Source organism: Pongo pygmaeus, chromosome 5 (assembly GCF_028885625.2).
Source record: "Pongo pygmaeus isolate AG05252 chromosome 5, NHGRI_mPonPyg2-v2.0_pri, whole genome shotgun sequence".
In the NCBI taxonomy this organism is placed as follows: domain Eukaryota; kingdom Metazoa; phylum Chordata; class Mammalia; order Primates; family Hominidae; genus Pongo; species Pongo pygmaeus.
The window spans coordinates 143,925,313-143,948,632 of NC_072378.2; the positions used below are offsets into that span (position 1 = coordinate 143,925,313).

The window sequence follows — 23,320 nt, forward strand, 5'->3', positions numbered from 1 at the left end:
TTACTAACTTTCAGGTATTCTATTAGAAGCAACAGAAGACAAACTAAGACAGATGAGGAGACGCTTGACCTGAGGCTTGAAGGATGAGTGACAGTTGGTCAATTAGGTCATGCTAGAGAAGGCGGGGGATGGTGCTGCAGACAAAGGAAACGGGAGTTCAAAGGCACCCCGAGAGGAAGAGGAGGTGCCATTCAGAGAATGATGAATTGGTCTGCATGGCTAGAGAGTGGAGTATTGTGCAGAGAGGGAAGATTTTCTGCCCTCTGAGGGTGTGATCATTGAGTCTATGAAAAATGGACAGTAGGCAGATTAACAGGAAAAAACCATATTTAATTATGTATATATGCACAGGAGTCCCACAAAATCTGAGACTGGAAGAAGAGTCAGATGATTGAAACTCATATAGTATCCCTGAGCTACAGAAAGCAAGAGGGGCTTGGTGCTTCTGGGAGTGGTGGTGACACACATCATGGGAGGGTGAGGGGAGGAAATGTGTGGCAAAGGTTGTCTTATTATGCAGATAAAAATTCTCTCGGGTAATAAAAGTTGTTTCAGGGTAGCCTATCAGAAGAATCTGTATCAGCCTGTGACAAAGTCCATCTGGGCAAGGAGTCAACCTTCATTCTCATCTTCCATGATAAGATCTTCCCTGGTTGATGAGAGTCCTAAAAAATTGTTTTCCTTTACAGAAGTAAATTTCTTTTACCAAAGGACAGCTTTTCAGAGCTACTCCTGTGTCTGCAGTTTCTCAGAATAACCCGCTCAAAATATGCCAAAGAAGTATATCCCACAGTGGCATATTTTGGCCTCCTACAGTCATATTTTGAGGTGTTGTGTCCTGAGCCGCCACAGTATGTATAATAGCAGCAAAGAAAGAGTTTGGGGTAGGGTATAGAACCCTGATATGCCATGCTGAGGAATATACACTTTATTCTGTGTATATTCATAGACACTTGTTTTGAGAGAATTAAAATGGAGGGGTAGCGAAGTCTTGTGAGTACTTTGGAAAGATCATTCCAGAAATGGGATGGGGGCAGAGTAGAAGAAAGTGAGTACGGAGATAGAGAGTTCCTTTAGGAGAAAATAGAAGATGGAGGCTCAAACTAAAGAGGTGGCAATGGAATAGCAGGGAGGAAACCGATTCTGAGGATATTTATTTAAGGTATTAAGATATTTATTTATCTAAGAGAATAGACAGAGCACGTTCATGGAGGAGGAGGAGGAGTTCAGCTCAGGGAGTGTTGACTGCCAAATGTCAATGAAACATCAAGAAGGGAAGCCCAGGAAGAAACTAGATGCTGGGATCTGAAGCCCAGGAGAGAGGTCTGGGGTGGAGAGAGTCATTTGTGTGTAAGTCAAAGCTGAAGCTGGGATCTCCCAGGAGAAACAAGTCAAGTGGGAAGACAAGAGGGCTGATGCTGGACATCTGGGGAACAGTACCTAAGGGCAGATGGAAAAAAGAGACCCTGACAACAGGGTAACAAGAAAGCAGAGGGGCTGAAGGAACACCTGGGGAGATGAGTGTCCTAGAAACCAGGGAAGCAGAGCCCACAAAACGAGTGAGTGGTCGAGAGTGTTAAAAGCGACAGAAGACATCAGATTAAGTAAGACCTGAGAGGTTCCCAGTACATTTGACAATGAGCTGCTCAGACGTGATCTTTGCCAAAGCAGCTCCATGCAGTAGGGCGAGCAGTAGTCATACCGCAGATGGTAGAAGAATGAATGGGGAAGGGGGACTGTAAGAACTCGGGAATAGCTTCTAGAGTATATGCCACTCTCTCTAGAAGATTGACTGTCATGGGAAAATGAATGGAGGAATATTGGGCTGAGAGGTTCCTTGACGATATGGAGAGCCTAGCACAGTGCCTGGCCCAAAAAAGGCACTCAAATATGTAATTATCTAATAAAAGTTGAAATGATTAATTGCTAAATCACTGAAAAATGAGTCAGAGAAGACTTCTTGTGTTTGAAAGCATTTAATTCCTCATTTAATTCCTCTCTTCACAAGAGAGGACCCAGAAGATTAACCAGAGAAGGAAAAAGCATGCGGTCCAGAAGAATGTATGAACATTCATGTTGTAAGCAATGGGGAGAGAAAATTGGGGTGAGACCCAGGCATAGGCAACTGGAATGTGTGCCCCAGAGAGAAGGCAGCTTGTGAAGGGGGAGCTTCTTGCTGAGGAAGTGCACTGAGGGAATACAGACAGCATCATCAGGTAATACAATACACTAGATAGCAAACGGTGCTGAGAAATGCCATTGTAATCTAATGCTGGTTATTCGGGGTAACTGTAAAATCCATCTCAGTGCACTCTCAATCTTATCGATGACCTACTGTCTAAAGTAATGCATAGTTAATTATCTAAAGGCAAAGATACCTTTTTTTTCCTATCATAAACTACACAAGATATCAAGAAAGTAAGGTAACATTTGGAGTAGTATAAATTTAAACAGACTGTTAGTAGAAAATATTTAGAGCAAGACCAGACAACATTGGCTGACTTTGTGAAAAGGGGCCTGTATTTGGACAGATTTGATTTATTACTTTTGTTATTTTATTTTATTTTATTTTGAGACAGGCTCTTGCATCGTTGCCCAGGCTGGTGTGCCATGGCATGACCATAGCTCACTGAAAACTTGAACTCCTGGGTTCAGGTGATCCTCCCTCCTCAGCCTCCCGCGTAGCTAGGACTAGAGGCTTGCCTCACCAGCTGTACTAAAATTTTTTAATTTTTAATTTCTGCAGAGATGGGGACTTGCTATACTGCCCAGGCCGGAGGTGAACTCTTTGCCTCAAAGGATCCTCCCATCTCAGCCTCTCAAAATACTGGGATTACAGGTGTGAGCCACCGTGCCCAGCCTGTATTTGGACAGTTGTTGCAGCACCGTGCTTAGCCTATATTTGGACAGTTTTTGCAGCAGAGATGGAATAATCATATCTTCCCTACAGAGTTCCTGTGAGAATTATAGGTGAAAGCCCTTTTAAATGATCAAGGGTGAGCTGTGTGTGTGTGTGTGTGTGTGTGTGTGTGTGTGTATCATGACCTAGTTGCTACTAAGGCCTTTGTGCGTATTGCTGTGCTTCTGCGGCATGTACTCCTGGTTTTTGTTCCTCTTTTCTCTTACCTTCTTGATTAGGTTTGTTCTCTTATTAAATGATATAATATGTGCAAAATGCCTGACATAGCACCTAGAATCAGGGTGTGTGTGTTAACAAGAGTAATTGCCAGCGCTGTCCCTTCTTTCCCCCCATATCTCCATCTCTTCCCACTGGCTATCTATGGTCTGTGGGTGAACCAAAGGACATTCCTCCTTTGCCATGAACTTTCAGAGGACTGATGACTCCTGAGCCTCACTTACAGTCTTTTAATTCTGGGCGAGTCACAACTTGGGGGTCTAATTGTGAAACTGATAAAGCTTAGGCTTTGAAATCACCAGCTGAATCAGCATGATCTCCACCGCTCATTTTGCAAAATCCTACAAGGTGTGGCATTAACTAAGATATTTCTAATCAATGCAGCTGCCTTTCCTTTAGAAAGCATTGACTCAGACATCAAATCTGTGATATTTATTTAGTTCTTGGAAGACTGGCTTCTTAAACATGACCTTTGAGTATTTACTTATGAAGGAGTTCAGAAAATGCTGCCCCAAAATATGCTGTTTTGGCAGGCTGGTTACTTCAAACTGAGGGTGCTTGGGGAAGAGCAATTGCAAGAAGGAGCTTTCTCTGAACTTCCTTTTATCTGCCTAAAGACAGATCCTTCAGCCTGTAATCCCAGCACTTTGGGAGGCCGAGGCAGGTGGATCACCCTGAGGTCAGGAATTCGAGACCAGCCTGGCCAACATGGTGAAACCCTGTCTCTACTAAAAACAAACAAACAAACAAAAAACAAAAATTAGCTGGGTGTGGTGGCGGGCATCTGTAATCCCAGCTACTCGAGAGGCTGAGGCAGGAGAATCAGTTGAATCCAGGAGGCAGAGGTTGCAGTGAGCCGAGATCAAGCCATTGCACTCCAGACTGGGTCACAAGAGTGAAACTCCGTCCCCCCTCCCCCCCCCCAAAAAAAGACAGATCCTCCAATAGGAGTTCATCTGTCAGGAATGGGAAAATCTGGGATCATAGCAGGCCCAGACAGATTATCACCTATGCTTCTGCTAGAAAACAACTCCTTATTACTTGATCAGCTTTTTAAAATCTGCACGAGACAACCTTTATTCTTTATACACTTCCTCCCCCCACCCTCCCATAACTTGTGTCACCTGCCCGCCCCCCAAACTCCAAGATCCTGTTCTTTTCTGTAACTCAGGATGCTATACAGGCTTCAGTCATCTGACCCTTTGAGCCTCATATTTTGTGAAACTCCCAGGTGAACGTTGGTAATTAAAATGGGTTTTCTTTGACCTGTTAATCTGCCTTATGGCAATTTAATTCATAGACCAGCCAAAGAACCTAGAAGGGTGGAGGGAAGCTATTTTTTGCTCCCTACACCCAGCAGACAGATACCCAGGGATGTGGGCAACCGTGAGAGGTAGAGATGGGCTTTGAGGGCAAGGGGTATGGGTGCGGGTGGGGAAGGGCATTAGGCTTCACTTCACAAGGGACTCCAGAATCTGCCCCTAACCCGTCCGGCAAGTGCAACGCATTTTCGCGCCGGAGTTTCCTATCTGTTAACTGGGTATGATCATTCTTGCTCCATCACAGGGCAGCTCACGTATGTGTACATGGCACCCCCACCCACCACAGTGGAAATGATATCGTTAACTCTGACCTTGCATCCCAGCTCCTGAAGCCCAAACTCGGCTTTTCTGCGGCCAGATTGCTGGATGAACAGCGCTTTGTGGAGCGGACCCCCTGCTGCCATCCTGCCGGGGGCCAGTGCCCGGGGCTTGGGGGAGGAGCAGCCGGGCAGGTTCGCGGGCACCGAGGGCGGCCCAGCTCCGAGCCCTGCAGCTTTCGCCCGCTGGAGCGAGAGCCGGCTGTAGGCGGCTCCTTCCTGTGCAAACTTTTCTGTCCTCTTCCTCCTCCCGCCCTCCGCACCGGCTCCTCGGCGCCCGGCGTCCACCTCCCCGCCCTTCTCGGTGCCTCCGGGTCCCTGCGCGCGGGGCAGAGCCGGGCAGCAGCGGGCAGCGCTACCCTCGGCGCCGGCCCCACCCGGTGCTCCGGCCCCGCCGCCGGGAGCCGATGGCCGAGGCGGGCTGGCGCCCCGCGGGGTCCCCGGTCGATCCGGCCGGGCAGGCGGCGGCGGTCCCAGTCCCCGAGCCCGAGGCCCCCGCCCCGCAGCCGGCGCCTGCCCTGCGCTGGCTGCCCGGGGACCCGAGTCCCCGCGGCCGCTCACAGAGCGACCTCTCGTCGTCCTCGAGCAGGGGCCGCCCGCTCCGAGTCCACATCTCCGGCTCAGGTAAGAGCGGCTCGGGGCGCTGGCCGGGGAGGGCCGGCCGTGGGCAGGTGGCCGCGAGGGTGACGCGGCCAACCCGGGACGCCCGCGAGCACTGGCCCCGCAGGCTGGCGGCGGGGTGGGGGTGGGGGACAGGGGAGGGCGGAGGCTGAACTCCCCACACCGCCGCCTCCTCGGCCGCCGGGGCTCGGCGACCCTAGGCGGAAGATGCTAAAAGCAGGCGACGGCTTGGTGCGCCTTAAGGGGCGAGTGTGCAGCCTGGGTTGGGGTAGGGAGCGCTCCCTCTCGGCTGCACGGCGCCAGGCAGCACCGCAGCTGGGCTTCCAAGGCTTTTCCATCAGAAAGAGGAACATTCTCGGTCTTCGGCGCGACTTTGGTCCCTCGGAAGGGTGCGGTTCCCTCACTTTGTGGGCTGGGGCCAGGGCAGGTCTTGGGAGGCTTCCCAACTAACTGCTTATGGTTCTGAAATAAAGACGCCTTTTGCGGGTTGCTGGTAAGAGGACGCGGGATATGAGTTTTTCCTCCTTGCAAAAACCCATGAGGTTGATGGGGGAGAGCAGGGGAGAGTTTGGCGGGCTGTTTGTGCCTCTCATCCTTTAACATGTTTTGAAAAAGCCTCGGCCAGGCGCGGTGGCTCACGCCTGTAATTCCAGCGCTTTGGGAGGCCCAAGGCCGGCCGATCACTTGAGGTCAGAAGTTCGAGACCAGCCTGGCCAACATGGTGAAACTTCGTCCCTACTAAAAATACAAAAAATTAGCCGCCGAGGCGGCGCATGCCTGTAGTCCTAGCTACTCAGGAGGCTGAGGCAGGAGAATCGCTTGAACCTGGTAGGCAGAGGTTGCACCACTGCACTCCAGCCTGAATGAAAAAGTGATGCTCCGTCTTACACACACACACACACACACACACACACAAACCTCAAGCTAGCCCCTCTGCGGTAGCACCAGCTCATGTGTCCTCAGAGGCTGCCCTGTGCCCCGTGCACCGGGACAGACAAAATCAGGAACTCAGCTAAGGCCGATGCTGCCGGCCGAGTTGTGTGACATTGGACAAATCACTTAACCTTGTCTCTCCTATCTCAGTATTCAGAGTGGGAATCATAGTATGGTACTACCACATCGGGAGGTTATGTGGATTAAGTAATCATTTTAAACTGCTTTTGAACAAAGCATTAGCCTAAGAACTGTAGGACTATTTTTTAAAAGTCCACCAGATGTGTCAGGTTTCCACCAGTTGTCTGATGTGCAATCTTTGTAGGATGCATGGGAGCTGGGAAATTAGAAATGAAGCTAGCTAGCATCAAAAACTACCCATAGCAGCAAAAGCCCTGCCAGGGTGTGAATGTGCACTGTACCCGCTACCACTGCCCTGGTTTTCAGGCTCTGTGCTCCGGGATCAGGCCTTCTTTGGGTTCTAACTCAACCTCACCTAAAGCTGAGCTTCCTGTTCAAAAAAGCACATTTCCATGCCTCTAACTCCACTTCAGCCTTCTGTCTTCTTATTCTTGTCATATTGTTTTTGCCACCCAACATGTGTACTTGAAAAACCTCAAAAGCATTGCCGTTGTGACTTTGTAGATCGCATTGGATGAAACAAGTCAGAACTGTTAGAATACAGGTAGTGGGATTTGTGTGAAGATTCTTCCTCTGAATTTGTATTGTGAAAAGCATTGAGTCCGAATGTTTTTAACCACCTGCTCTTGGTGTGTTGGCCAAACTGAACTCGAGCCATGGATTATTTTGATTGATTTCTACAAAGATTAACTGTTCAGAGACTGTAAAGAGACCACTGAGAATTCACCTAGTTGGTGATTGTAGACAAAGTATAGCTTGCATCGCCATTTTTTCATTTTCATAGATGGAAGTTATGGCCTGCATGCCGAAAAAGGACAACAAAGACATTTAAAATGTGAGTGTGCAAAGTGTACATCATGTGAGCCATGGGCTCCAATTTATAAAATTATTTTACTTCCAAGGACTCTTTGTCTTTTCTGTGTCCTCTTAACGGATGCTAGGAAGTGAAACCTTTCAGCTCAGTTGTCCCCTGTGCCGCAGGATGCTGGCACACATGTAGAAGAGTGAACATCTTTCATGTACCTGATTTCATTTTCAGAACTGAGCCTCAGATCCCTTTAAGAGCAGACTAAATGTGATCAGGAGCTCCCTGCTCTTAGAGTCAGAGAGAAAAAGAATGAGCAGGTCCTTCACTGACACACAGAGTATTTCTCCAGAATGCCTCATAGCCTCTGCAGCCTCTGTAAGCCATGCAGGATGGATCTGAGAATCAGCAAGATGACCGTGCTGGGATCTCTGAATTATCTCAGAGGCACAATAAGAGGGTTACATGCCTTGTAAAAACATTTCTTGGCCTAACACTATAGTAGCCCAATTTCCAGCCCTTCCCCAGAAGCTCTGGGCACACACAGAGGCAGCACCTAGAGCAAGGTCATATGTGGCTTTGCCAAAACAGCCCCTGGACCAGCATCTGTGGCCTCATCTCAGAATCACAGGCCCCACCCCAGGCCTGCTTAACTGAATCTGCATTTTAATAAGATCCCCAAGTTGCTCTTAGACACCTTGCAGTTTGAGAAGTGCTACTCTCTCACACTGGTTTTCAAACTTGGCTACACATAGGAATTGCTTGGGGAGTTAACAACAAAACAACTTGTGGCTGGGTCACACACCTAGAGATTCTGATTTAATTGGCATCAGGTGCATCCTGGTCATTAGATGATGCTAATGAGTAGCAAAGTTTGAGAACTGCTGTTCTGTGCCATATATGTCACCCTGGCTTGCTACCGTATGTCTTGTGATACCGTGATACAAGTGTAAGTTTAAAGAATTTGTTTTAGTACCTTCTCACATCCCTATTGCTACATCCTCTCTTCTACTACTGCAGTCTCCCAAGCAGCCTTCCTCACTCCTATTTTTGATTCCAGCTAGTTGTCAAATGTTCTTCCTAAGGGATAATTTCTAATCATGAGTTAACTCCCTGCTGTGAGTCCTTAGAAGAGTGTTGAGGGGAAAAGGAAATCACCTTTTGCAGTGACAGTGACCTGAAATGGAGAAGAGGAAGGGGAAGAAAGAGTGCTTGCCAAGAGTTGTCAGAGAACAGCCTCCCTCCGGAATGACAGACCATACTTGCTACCTGCAATCATTACCCCAGCCTCCCCGACAGCTCCACCTCCATCCTTTCCAGGAAAGAATAATAAAAACTTGGAACTCAGTCTCTAAAATCTTGCCCTCTGCTGCAAATAGTCAGTCTAGTACTAAATATACATTGTTAAAGACCTGTTCTGTGCTAGCACTGTGTTGATAGATACTGTGAGGGTACCCCAAGAGAATTGGCTTCCCCTGACTATGCTAGCTTATTACTAGATTTTTGTCAAGAAAAGCGTTTCAGACTTCAAGGGATTTTATTTAACTTGTGGCTTAAGGAATTTTTCACATAAGAATGCATCTGCTTTATCAGAAAAAAAAAACCCAAGCCAGTTTTATATTTCAAAATCTATACAAAAAAGTTAAGAAAATAAATATTTTCAAATAAGTAATTTTTAAAGATAGAATTGAAATAACAGTGGCATTTATGAATAAACTCTTTTATTGAGTTTATAAAAACGTGGATTCATTTTGCCATATGGTTTTTGAACTCACACTTCTGGAATTCAACAAAAGTTCTGAATTTATTTTTCTTTTTTTTTGAGATGAAGTCTTGCTGTGTTGTCCAAGCTGGAGTACAATGGCTGTTCACCAGCACAACCATAGTGCACTGCAGCCTCAAACCCTGAGGCTCAAGGGATCCTGCTGCCTCAGCCTCCTGAGTAGCTGGTGTTATAGGCACATGCCACTTCTCCCAGCCTTGGATTTTTAAAATATAGTATTTCTTTGTAAATAAGGTGATGTTTAACTCAATTTTTAAAGTAAAATCTTGAAACAAGGTTCTCATAGTATGTGGTCAGGTATTCTCTTAAGTTTTAGACCAATCCTGTTCGGTATTAAGGAGCTTTGATAACTTTTCAGTGGTTTCTGATGTGCTGTTCTTATAAGCACAGTGTTTAGTAAGTAAAGAACCTGAAGACACACAGCCACATAGACCATGTAAAGATTCAGCAAGTACCGACTGTTGGCCTACTGGGTGCCAGGTGCTGTTCTGGACCTGTGTGGGCTATAGGGAGGACCAAAAGGTGTTTTTATTTTCATGTGATGATGCTTAGTCTTGCACATTGGGCTGCATAGATCAGAGAACCATTCAAGCCACCTCCAAAAAAAGCAGTATAGGTGTATGGACCACTTCATTAGCTTAGTGTGCAAGTACAATCTCATCTTTTTATTACTCTGATTCATCTCTTCAGTATCCCTATGCCGTGGTACATATAGGCATAGGGGTAACAGCAAATCCAGGATCTTTTTCTCGAATCTTTAATTCCTGGTGTGTTCAGTGCTGAGTGGAAGTGAGAAATCTCGCATACCTCAGTGTACTATCAGTTCATACCCACTGCTTCCTGGCCACTTCCATGAGATACTGCTGTCCAAGACCAGTTCTGCTGTTGGGTCACCTGTGCTGTTGGGGGAAGCTTGTGCTTGCTCATCCCTTGCTGGTGCTTCTACTGTGTTTCTTACTGACCTCCAAGGTTGTAACTCTTTGAGTTGATGCTTTGTACTCCGAAAGGGTGGCTGGGTCCCAAGAGGCTTCTGAGCCCCAGCCACAAGCTGAGCTGCAGGTGCCCTAAGCGAGGAACGATGAACACCTGCTCACTTTACATTTGTGTAACTCTGAGTGGATTTTTTTCCCAAACAAAGACCATCTAGCTCTAAGTTTACTTTCTGTCTCTCCCTGGTCAGGGAATAGCAAGGCTACCCTGCCCAGGCCAGATCAGGCAGTACAAGAGGGTGCTGGATAGAGCAGGTGCTGGTGGGCTAAGGTCCAGCCTGTGCTTTGCCCAGGTCAAGCTGTGCACCTGGTGTGGACATGTGTGCCTTCCTTCTCCCCCAGGGAGAGCACCCTTTTCTTTGCACAAAATCCATGGGCTTCTCATCTACGCAGGAGCCTGACCACCGGTTAGGCTTCATTCCAGAAGGGGCACCTCCCATCTGATTCTCACCAAGTTACCATAGCAGCTGATGACAGTCCTGTACCAGAGCTTGGCACATTTGAAAAATTGGCTTCACCTGTTAAGTCAGGAGGCCCTTTATTAGGTTAGATTGCCCCTGACCTGGGGCTGACACCGGAGAATTGTCAGGAATTGAGGCAACCAATTCCTCTTTCTCTAGCCCTTTCCTAGGCTGGCATGGTCTCAGCAGGCTTGAGCTTCTGTTTGTCTCTCTGTTGACCAGCTTTCTTATTCTCTAATCAAAACAGATTATCTCTCCTTCATAGGTGTTTCCTCATCCATCTACTTAAAATGGCACATCAGGGGTCCTACCTACCTGACAACAATCTTCCTTTGTTTCCTTTTAGCTCTTGCCTTGTGTTTACCTGGGGAAAATTTCTTCATATTTCGTAGTTCAAATTCTCTAGAAAAGACCTATTGTGTGAAGCCATCTTTATACAGCAAGACAGAGATCATATGCCCCAGAGGTGCCTCTGGATTGGTTGCCTTTGATCAGATACCAATTGGAGCCGAAACCAGTTGTGGAGCATGAAGTCACAGTGCCAACATGGCCATGCAGAAGGGACTGAGCCTGGCCAGTTTCCATTCGTCCATTCATTCAATTAGTCTTTATTGATTACTGCTATGTGCCAGGTACTGTGCATACAAAGTACAGGCACTGGGCATGCAAAGGTGAGCAGATGTGATTCTGTGATTCTGGAGTTAGACTGAAAGCAGAGAGGACACTCAGAAAGGGTGTGGCAGGCCAGATACAGCAGTGTCTCTGGTGATCTAAGCTATAGGCCATGCATCATGCTCAGTAAATAACATGATGATGATGATGACTGTTCTTGTTTTCAGAGGATGCATGAAGAGCTAATTTACTTAAACTAGTTAAGCTCTAGTTTGTGTCAGTACATCAGTGGCAGCTCTGAGACAGATATTAAAGCTGTGGATTTATTCTGGCCCCTACCTACTGCTGAAGATGCTGTAGGCAAGGGCATATCTTGATTTTTCATTTCTTCATTCAATCAACAAATGGCTAATGAGCTAACACAAAGGTTGCAAAGACATCCCTCAGGAACTCACAGTTTAGTGGGGAAAAACAGGCCAATAAGCCAAAGACCACAGTGCAATAAAGTATAAGCTATGATTAGTGCCCTTTCCTGGGCCTGGGGGAGAACCTAGGAGGGTCGGCTATAGGGAATGGCTTTGGGGAGAAAAGCCCTCTGGGAAGAAGTGAAACCTGGGCTATCTCTGTGCAAAAGGAGGAACTGAAAGATGGAGTTGGGTTGGGGAGGAAGAGTGTTTGGGGATGGGAAACAGTACATGCAAAGGCCTGAAACAAACTGGCATAATCAGAAAACACTCAGCAGTTGCTTTTGGCTCTGAGCAGGGTTCTTTTGGGAGAGAAGGGAGAGTAGAGAGCTGGGCAGAGACTGAGTATGGGAGGTTGCTGTGTTTGCCTTTTTCTTGGGAGACACAATTTAGGCAATGTTTATAAGGCATTTGCAAGTTTGATATGGATATATTCTGAGTATATTCTGACGTGAATACTGAAAGACAGAGACAATGGTAGAAAGAGCACAGACAACTGAGATTGGGACTGTCAGGGCTCAGAAAACAATACCTCAAAGCGTGGTGCTTTGATGTGCTGAGTATTTCTAACTGAAGGACATTGGAAAGGCCTCAGAAGTAAAGCCTCTCTCTGACCTTCTCTTGCTCTTCTCTTGACCTCCTATCTTCTGTTCCCCTTTCTCCCGAATCGCAGGCCACAGAGGCTAGAATTCCTCTTCCCTGAGGTGAGTTGTAGAAACTAGGAATGTTACTCTAACCTTGCCCTGACTTTTTGTGTAGGAACTAGCCATAAAGAAATCCTTTGACCTGCCTTGTGTGATAGTAGGTCATAAGACCTTCATTCCAGGAGGGAGGGAGGGAGGGAGTGGGAAGGAAGGGAGGCAGGGAGGGGGAAGGAAGAAAGGAAGGCAGGCAGGCTCCCATATCAAATAAAACTTTGATTCAAGAAGTTTGTTAGGCTTTCCTCTTGTTAACCTGTCTTGTGTTATAAGAGTGTTGCCATGACCCTTATGATAGGTGAGAAAAGGTATCACACCTTTCTCCCCCATACACAGAATCTGGTTATTATCTGTGTAATCTTGGTCAGGACAGATTGACACCTGTCACCTCCCTATGCTAGGTTTAAGTCACCTCCCTATGCTAGGTTTCCTTATATGTGACCTGGAAATAATTAGTAACAGTAACACATAGCTCATAGGATTATTGTGAGGCTGAAATGTGTGAAAGGTGCTTTTGAACTTTAAAGTACTGTGTAAGCGGTGGCACCTTTGCTTCCATTATAAGACTTATTGTGCTGCATTCAAAGGATGCATGGATTTTTCTCCTTCCCTGCACCATAAAATCATTGAAGATGGAAAGCATATTTTATTTATTTTTGCATTTTCAGTACCTACTACACAGCCTGGTACATACTAGGTGCTCAGTAGATACTTGTGGAATTAATGCATGAATTACCTTAAAAATAGTTCTTTTGACATTAAGTATCTATAAATCAAAAACTAGCCTAAAGTGATTGTTTTTAAATGTGTAAATAGAAGATTGGGTAAAAATGGGGATTTCCAAATGTTTTAAAATTTAAAAATAATGAGAGATTTTTGTTTTTTTTTTTCTTCTTTGAGACAGGTCTCACTCTGTCACCCAGGCTGGAATGCAGTGGTGCTATCTCTGCTCACTACAACCTCTGCCTCCCATGTTCAAGCGATTCTCCCACCTTAGCCTCCTGAATAGCTGGGACTACAGGCATGTGCCATCATGCCTGGCTAATTGTTGAATTTTTGGGTAGAGATGGGGTTTCACTGTGTTGGCCAGGATGGTCTCGAACTCCTGACCTCAAGTGAGCCGCCCATCTAGGCCTCCCAAAGTGCTGGGATTACAGGCATAAGCCACTGCTCCTGGCCTGTTTTTGTTTTTTATACAGCTACCCATGAGATCATTAGAACTTCCTTGGGGTTAGTGTGTAAACCTCACTTGGCAACACCTGTGGAAGTGAAGAGTGAAAAGAAAGTCATAAGTGTCAGTTCAGCCTGAGGCTAGTGGTGATGGAACCCCAGCCATGGGGACTCTGCAGCCTCCTGGGAATGCTGGTGCTGGGTATTGGATGCAAGAGTGTAGGCAAACGAAGGCAGAAGGAAGTGCACTCATGCTAGCCCAATCCTGCATTATTTCCCCACATGATCACACTCTATAGCAACCTGTGAGAGAACAGTGTATCGGCTCCTTTTTTCAGGTAAGGAATCTGGTTTCAGAAGAGTGGAGTAACCCACCCAAGTCCCTCAGGCAGCAGGGAAGGAATAGAACCAAGACTCAAATCTTCATGACTTCAAAACGCATACTCTTTTCTTACCCTACACCACCCTAGTACATATCTGTCGCCCCTCATAGAAACAACTCATGTTTATCTCCACCAACAGAGGGAAAATTGCATTATGTTTTACTCTGAATTATGAAAGAGATCATTAGAATAAATATCACTTTCTATCAAAAAGTATTTTTAAGGCCCCAGTCAATGGTCTGTCTACTTTAAGGCACATTCAACACCACATTTCTAGCATAAAGAACAAATTTGACTTACTCGTGATGGAGTGTTCTGCCATGTTTTCAGCCTAGCACATTTCAGTGATCATTACTTAGGTGGATTCTTTTAATCTAAAACAATTCAGTTTTGGAATCATGTGTTTAATTCATGCCCAAGAACCATATCTTGTCTCAAGGTACAAGTGTAGTTTCGGTTACAGTGAAACTCAGGAAAAAACATTGAAGCAGCTTTAGTGTTTTTAAAATACCATGCTGAGTGACTCATTATCTTTGATCACACTTGCTGAAATTTGCACAGAGAAGTAGGTTGCAGCAGCTTGCCTTAGAAAGATTTCTGAGCTCTAACTTATTTTGTGACCTATTGGCTAAAATCTGACATTTATATGCCTTACTTTGCAGTTTCTTGATACCTCTGTGAAGTCTTGAGAAAGAGTAGCTATTGCTTATCCCTCGTAACAGGAAGAAACTTGTGACTTAAAAAAAAAAAAAAAAAAAAAGCATGTTATCTCTCTCTAGAACTTTGGACTGTGGCTAGGGCAAGAATGTCAAAGGTACAATGCTTTGATTTTGGGTCCGTAACTCACATACTGTAAGCGTGTGACATAATAATGGATGGTCATTAGTCAGGTCATCAATGTTGATTTATGATCTTTTTTGTTTTATGTATATTTTCACCTACCTGAATGTTTGGCATATCTCCTTTGGAGGTATAATTTCTATTAAATAATCTTCAAGTAGCCTAAATATCAAGAACAAACATATTAAACCCCTTTTCTCCAAACTACTGGGCATTATAAATCTTTGATTTCTGCTCCAGAGGTTTGGACAACAAGACAGAAAGATGTGATAGTGATAAAGAATGTGACTTAGCCTGGGCGCAATGGCTCACACATGTAATCCCGACACTTTGGGAGGTGGAGGCAGAAGGATTGCTGTAGTCCAGGAGCTTGAGACAAGTCTGGGCAACATAGTGAGACCCCATCTCTACAAAAAAAAATAAAAAATAAAAAATTAGCCAGGTGAACTGGTGTGCACCTGTGTTCCTTTCTACTCAGGAGACTGAAGTGGAAAGATTGCTTGAGTCCAGGAGTTCGATGCTGCAGTGAGCTGTGATTGCAGCACTGCAGTCCAGCCTGGGTAACAAAGTGTGATCCCATCTTAAAAAAAAAAAAAAGAATGTGGCTTATGGTTAGTAAGTGTAATAGAATTTATGTCTTCAAATGAGTGTTATCTTTTAGAGTGGTCATATTGGAAGAGTATATACTTATTCCCCTTATAATCTTATTAGGCAAAACAGTGTTCAACAAAAGTTTTGTGACTAAAATATGTGGCCCATGTTTTTATCCTCTTGCCCTGACTATACCTCAATTGTAGCTCTTTCTAAAAATCATGTCTACATTTGAGTGACATAGATGTACTGTCACTGAGGAAGATTTGAAAAAGCATTCCATAAATGGCAGTAACAGTGGCCACGTTATAGGAATACATTTATTGTCTCCCAGCATGATTATTTTGGTGGGAATAACAATAATTTGGACAGCTAAGTCATTCACATCACTTTATAGTAACACTGCGTACCTCCAAAATATATAACCACACAAGGTAATATGTGCTAACCAAGCAGATCAATTGGAACTGTTAACACAGTGACTGTGATATCTAGAAAGTAAAGGAGCTTTGAAACAGCCACTGTGACATTTGTAGAAGGGACTCAATCAGATATGAATGAGAGGATTACTAAGTAATAGCAAGGGTTTGAACAAAACAAACAAATTTCCATAGTTAGCAATAGAGACTCCCTTCTTCGAATGAAGGAAAAGAGGTTTGTTTGTCTGTTTGTTAACAAGAGCAGCCATTAACCAGGAAGGAGAGTGTGGCTTCATGATACCTTGCGGCCAGGAACTGATACATTGATACATTGGTTGTGATCAAGGAGGGCACTCCCTTTTTGTTTCCAGGGATTGATCTAACTCTCTCTTGCCTGCTCTATCCATCTATCTATCTATCTATCTATCTATCTATCTGTCTGTCTGTCTGTCTGTCTGTCTGTCTATCTACCTATCCATCTATCCATTCATCATCCATCATCTATTAATCTATCTATCATCATCATCATCATGTATATCATCTATCTATCTTATTTTGACCTACTATAACAAACTGTCATAGACTGGTTGGCTTATAAATAAGAGAAATTTGTTTCTGTTATTATGTCTCACAGTTCTGGAGGCTGGAAATTCAAGATCAAGACACTGGCAGATTCAGTGTTTGGCGAGGGCCTGCTTCCTGGTACATAGATGGCCGTCTTCTTGCTGTGTCCTCACATGGCAGAGGGAGGAAGAAAGCTCTTTGTGAGCTTCTATAATGACACTAATTTCATTCATGAAGTTTCCACCCTTAATACCTCATCTAATCCTTATTACCTCCCAAAGACTCCACCTTATAATACCATCATGTTAGGGGATAGGGTTCTAATGTTTGGATTTTGAAGGGATACAAGCATTCAGTCCATAACACTACCTAACTAATCTGTCTTTCCATCCATTCAACCATCCATCCTTCTGTCTTTCCCTCCCTCCCAGATTTCTCTGATGCCTTGAGCATATATTCTCCTTAGATTTCCCCAATTTACATGTCTTCTGTTAAAGCTAGCAGAGAGGGCTGCCCTTGGATCCCAATTCCACACACCAGCCTGGTAGCCATTCCTGACACCAGCTATATCCGTTTTGTTGGACAGAGACCACTGGGATGTATTCTTGCAGGTGTGGAGAGCACAGTTCCTCGATGAGAGGTGGGGGACTGGGAAAACACAACAAAAGCATTCATTACCTCCTTGTACCTGGGGCCTGGGGAGGTAAGGAATTCCAGGGCTTCTGGGAAGCATACATGTCACAGAGAAAAGCCTAATGTCTTTTAGGTGAGAAAGAAGGGAAAGAGTAGAGTAAGAAAACTATGTGAAATAAGGAAGCATTTTTTTTAAATAACGAAGTGGATGTTTCATTGCACCATAGGTGTTTTAGAGTTGTGGGGAAACAAGCAAGAATGAGGCATGTTCCTAGGGAACAACAAGGTAAGAATAGGAAGGATGATGGAAATCATTGGCTGGGGTGAGGTGGGGGCACCTGTGGCTTGAGGAGTATAAAGAGTACAGGGAAGAAGGCTTGGCCATGAAGACAGGCATTCTCTCCCCCTGACCCAGATTGACATGGTGCCTGATCTCCTCCCCAGCGAACATGCCAGTCTGTAGGGTGCACATTTCCACAGAGCTGTCTGGGCCCCTCTGGTTTCCATTCAAGGCAGCCCTCAGTGGTCATTTAACCAGCTCTCCTCATTCCTTCAGGAAGATTAATAGTGGGCCTCACATGGCAGATCAGGCCTAGGTCTCTTCCCAAATGGAACAATATGGTAGTGAGGCCAGTTCAAACCCTTGCTTTCTGGGGATTACATCCCCAAGGGTGACCCTGAATTCAGAGGCCTGCTCGGGGTGCAGGATGGCATTCCTTTGGCCTAATCTGATGAAACATTTCTCAGCAAGGGTTTAGAATTTGCATGAGGTCACATGTGATTATCCAGATCTGGATTTATTGTTTTTTTATGGGGGTGACTGCTCCTTAGGCAGCTGACACATTCTCAGAAGGCCAGCCACAGGCAATGGCAAGATGAGAATGTTTGCCCAAGCCCAGGAACATGCTGGGGGGGACTCAGCAGCTGCTAAGCAGCTATGGAGGGAGAAAGGTGTTTTGAAATTTCTGGTGCCGAAAAACCTGCCTTGTACATTAAAATCTGTAAGCAAATGTCCCTGTTCCACCTCCCCTTCCTGAGCTGCCTGGCTGCCACTCCTCCCTTCTTCTGCACACGTCTACTTTAACAGTTGCTTATTGAGCCTTCTTCTAAGGCTTCCCTTGATGTTCATGTTTGCAGGCCCTCACCTGTGTTAAAGTCATGCCTAGGAGTGGGGGTGGGGTGTCTCGATATGATTCAGCCGGTCCCCGGCCTCAACAAGCAAGCTCTTAATCCTAGATCGTGGTTTTCAGCCATGATCACCTTGCTGCACTGTTAATAGACAATAGGCAACAAAGGCACACCACAAAGGATGAAAACTGAGAGTCCCAGTCAGCCACACCAGAAAGCGCCAAGGCTACCATTTTTTGCTAGGTGGGAGTTGGAGTGATATCTCAATGCATCAGTGGACTACTCAAATCAAACGTAATGGTCTGCTGACCAGAGCTCCCACTCCGAGTTCACATATGAGTAGATGACAGAGTCGTATTATCTAATGTAGCATTTCTCATATCTAATGTAGACTTTCTCATACACATTCTAACATAAGAATCACCCAGGGATCTTGTTGAAATGCAGTAGGTTTTGAGTGGGAATTGAGCTTGTGCACTTTCTAACAGGCTTCTAAGTTTTGCTGATGCTGCTGGTCCTCAGACCACACTTTAAGGGAAGCAAGTCTGTATGGAGAGCTTTCAACGGGCTTGTCAACTATTTTAAGGACTGATTCCTTATAGCACTGATGTACCTCAACATCCCATCCATGGAAACTTCCATGCTACTTAAAAGTCTACTCTTGCTTTCCTGTTTGGCAAACCTTACTGTATATTATCTATGTAGTAAATAATGGGCGGAGGGTGTCATGCTTTTTCATGAAGTTTTTTGATGAAGTATCTAAACTAATCCATGCTTTGAAGGATTTAGAGAGAGAGCATGGCTTTAGAACTTTTACCTACACAAAATATTTTGCTTCAAGAGTGTCCGTATGAATTGGCTTCTGGGACTTTCTCTGAAAAACTTCTAGTGTCCAGTGTCTAGAGGACTGTACAATTAAGAGGCAGGAATAGATTTAAAAAAACAAACAACAATAAAAACAACAAAAACAAACAAAGAAAAACAAAGATTAGGGGCGAGTGTGGTGGCTAACGCCTCTAATCCTAGCACTTTAGGAGGCCTAGGAGGGCAGATCATTTGAGCCCAGGAGTTCGAGATCAGCCTAGGCAACATGGTGAAACCCCATCTCTAGAAAAAATTCAAAAATTAGCCGAGTGTGGTGGCATGTGTCTGTAGTCCCAGCTACCTGGGGAACTGAGACAGGAGGATCACTTGAGCCTGGGAGGTTGAGACTACACGAACCATGATCGCACCACTGCACTCCAGCCTGGGCGACAAAGTGAAACCCTGTCTCCAACAAACAGAAAGACAACAACAAAATAACCCCAAAGACTAAAACATTTTATTCACAGAAGACTCAAATCCATTCTTTAAGGTGACATTACCCAAAACATGAACAGACAAGAGTAGAAGATGGATATACAGCAGTCCCCCCTTATCTGTGTGGGATTCATTCCAAGACCCCTAGTGGATGCCCGAAACCTGCAGATAGCACCTGCTGAACCCTATGTATACACTATATTTTTTTCTATTCATACATACCTATGATAGAGTTTAATTTTAAAATTAGATACAGTAAGGACAACAATAACTAATAATTATAATGTAAAAAGTATGTGAATGTGTTCTCTCACTCTCAAAATACCTTACTTCACTGTGGAAAGTAAAACCTCAGATAACTATGGATTACTGTGGACTTTTGAAAAGTTTTACAATTGTGAAGCATTTTTAATTCTTCATTTCTCAGTGTCTGTTGTGCCTTTTGTAGACTAGAAAAAGGTAATGCTGAACAAGATGAGCTGGGTTTCTTGACACCCAGACCAGGGCTGTGATGATAGGAACAGGAAGGAAGGGAGACCTTGGGTACTATTGCCTCCATGGGTTGAACATACAGACCTCCTTCTAGGGAGACTAAAGATGCTGAGATACACCTTAGTATCAGAGTGTCGGTGGTGGCAATGATAATTATGAACATGTTGGAAAATAGGGTTGAGGCTGCGATAAGAAGATATGTTAATTTTATTATCTGTGATTGATATTATAATACCCATTGAAAATGCCCTGTAGAAGAGAGAAATATAATAATGGGGGAGGCTAAGCTCTAAATGGAGAACTTTGACTTGCTGGTTGGATTAATAATGTGACTATTTATTATTGCCTTGGGTATCACTGGAATTTTCCTACATAGCTTTGTTCACATGAAAAGTTAAAGTTTACTGCATAGTGCTTGCTTAATAATTTGTTCAGCAAGCACTATGCAATAAACTTTAACTTTTCATGTGAGTATAGACTGTCTCCCTCTCTTCGAGTTCACTCTGAGTAGTAGACTTTTGTAATCTCAATGTGCCTCATCCGTAGTAGTTGTTTATAAGGCATTTGTTGGAAAGCGACTGATTATACTTGGGAGTATTTGTAGTCACCTGAAAATAGTGAGAAGCCACAGCTGGAAAAAAAAATTAGAAGACTAGGGAAGAAAGAGTGTGGTGAGGGAGGTTAATGGGCCCCAGCTCACCTAAGAGAACCTAAAGAAGAAAAATTGAAAGGACATCTTCAGATTGCATCTGAAGGAAGTCACTGGAATTCACAGCCAAAGCATTTTTGATGAAGTTCTAAGAATGAAAACCCAGAGAGTCACTGAGGGAGTTGGAGTTGAAGGGAAGTTTAAGGAGCAAAACCACAAATGGAAATAAAGGGCAGGGAAGCGGGGAAATAACAACAACCAACAAGAAAAGTTCCTGTGAAGCAACTACTCTTCACCCAGTACCTTTCGATAATCTTTCATTAACATGATCTTCTGTGTTCAGACATGTCTGTTTATGGATAATATTAAACATGTAGTAGATGGTGCTCTATCAAAATTAAAAACAAACTGAAGGCTGGATGCGGTGGCTCATACCTATAATCCCAGCACTTTGGAAGGCCAAGGCAGGTGGATCACTTGAGATCAGGAGTTTGAGACCAGCCTGGCCAACATGGTGAAACCCTGTCTCTACTAAAAATACAAAAATGAGCCAGGCATGGTGGTGGGTAGTCCCAGGTACTCAGGAGGTTGAGGCCAGAGAATTGCAGAGGTTGTAGTGAGCCAAGATCGTGCTACTGCACTCCAGCCTTGGCAACTGAGCAAGACTCCATCTCAAAAAGAAAAAAAAAAAAAAAGCAAAAAACTAACCAACCAACCGAACAAACCAAAAAACACATTGAAGAAACCTTTAGGAAAACTGGCATGATCTCTGATGTCCAGCCGCCTGTCACTTGCCAGGTATTTAAGGAGTGAAATGAGCAATGGTGTTTCATCCAGATGCTTAAACATGCTTATCCCAGCCCAGAAGTGTGGCTGAGGGGCTAAAACCCATGTACCACTGTTGACCCATCAACAAGGTTCAGCAAGTATTTACTGAGTCTCTATTATGTGCCAGTGAGAAAACAAAAATCCAGTTCATAGAGACTGCATTATAGTGAGGGTGTCAAAGATAAAGCTGGAAACTAAAGTGGCAAGGAGAGATTTTAATGAGTGATAGACTATTGCTATAGAGAACTATTCAGTGTGAACTGAACAACTTCAATTTGTACAGAAGTGACTGTGCATTTTAAAGAGGAAATGAAGGAGTATAGAGGGAGGTGAGCAGAGGTTCAGTAAATTCACGGAGGTAAAAATATCATACAAAGCAGGAAGAGGGGAGTTGGTACATGTAAACCCATCTGGGTTTGTTAACTGGTGCTTGTGGAAGTCAGGCTCCCACCCTCCCACAGAGGCTGGAGACAGGAGCCCCATCTTCAGATGTTAGATGAACAAACAGTAAATTATTTTGACAGTTTTGAGTTTTCTCAGACAGGCACTTTAAGGGGAGTTAAGGTCATTCTAGAGATGTGGCCTTGAGCTGTTAGAAACTGTATTTGTGTTTTATTCGAGTCTCTATAGGCTGAGGTTGAGGCCTAGTTGAGAAGAGGGCTCAGGGGAGCTGACTAGAGTTTGATCAAGAAAAGAGTCTTTGCTGGGAGAGAGAGACAATACACAAACTACATAAACTAAATAACACAAACTAAATAAACAATATTAGATGGTGATTACAAAGCAGAGGAAGGGTATAGGTCGTGCTGGGGTGAAGGTGTGCAGATTGCAACCTTAAGTATGGCAACCAAGGCAGGCCCCTCTGAGAAGGTGGCATTTGGAGAAAGGCCTGAGAGAAGTTAAGGGGTGATCCTTCCAGGCAGAGAGAAGAGCAAGGGCAAAGGCCCCAAGGAACAGAAAAGAATCCCGGGTTGGGCCCCTGTAGACCATCGCAATGACGTTGACATTTTCTCTGAGTGAGACTGGGGATCCAGTGGCGGGGGAGGGGGGGCGCTGGGCACAGGGGCATCATGTTTTTTGATACAAATGTAGAAAGCAAAGTTTGGGAGATAACTACTTCATTCATATCAATATCAACTTAGGAGTGAATCCACAGTATTCACTAGCCAATTGATGGAGATTTTAACATTACGTGGAAGTAGCTAAACTAATGGAAGACATTTAAAAATGTCTTTATCTCCAACAATTTGCTGTTAAAAAATTATTCAATGACACTTGTTAAAGCACAGTAAGGCAGGTTTTATTTAGGACCATTGCAATAGGTATAGGGACTACTGCTATCGATTTTGTAGTCGGGGAGAGGGATTGGGCTCAACTCTGAATGTAACAGGGAAAATAACTTATAGCCAAGGAGCAGTGTATCTTGCTCCTTGGCTATAAATTACAAGTGGGTGTCAGTGGATGGAAAATTACTAAGAGGAAACGTCGGGGTTAGAGCACTCTTGCTGAAGACAGGCCAGGATGATCAGCCCTCACCTGAGGAAAGGTGAAGGGCTAAGGAACTCGATTGAGGGTGGGAGTTCTTGGTAAACCAATTTAGCAGGGCTTTTGTTAAAGCTATATTTTACGAGGAAGTGCCCAGATGGGCCTAGAAGATCCAGGAGCCTGACTAAAGCTTGGTCACTCAAATAATCTTTGTCACTGCCAGTCTAAGAGGTCAAAAGTGTAATTTTGTCTTTCCCTGGTTACTATTGAACCTAGGAAATATTTTCTATTATTAGCCATTTGCATTTTCTTTCTCTGTGGTCTTCCCAGTACATATCCTTTGCCCTTTGTTGCTGTTGCATTATTTTCTTAACTCTTGGTGTGTTGAGTTGGTAAATAATCCTTTGTGGTATACGTTGGAAGTATTTTTCTGCTATTCGGTTTGCTTTCGTTTTGTTCTTAGGACGTTTTGTTACTCAGGAACAAATCCAGTTTTGAGGTGTGAAGGTGTGTGTTTCCATACACATACGGAGGATTTACAAATATGCTGTAGATGT

The 23,320-nt window shown here is 44.5% G+C and overlaps 1 protein-coding gene across 4 annotated transcripts in view; it reads left to right on the forward strand.

Annotated features, from left to right (window-relative positions):
* The first annotated feature begins 5,043 nt into the window (after positions 1-5,043).
* PHACTR2 (phosphatase and actin regulator 2) overlaps positions 5,044-23,320 on the forward strand; it is a 298,637-nt gene continuing 280,360 nt past the window's right edge. For 3 of the 4 annotated variants that reach the window (XM_063666682.1, XM_063666684.1, XM_063666685.1), the window contains exon 1: positions 5,044-5,399. In XM_063666682.1, the coding sequence (XP_063522752.1) occupies positions 5,183-5,399 (217 nt within the window). In that variant the 5' untranslated portion in view covers positions 5,044-5,182. The remainder of the gene's footprint in view (positions 5,400-23,320) is intronic. The other variant, XM_063666683.1, reaches the window with a different exon arrangement.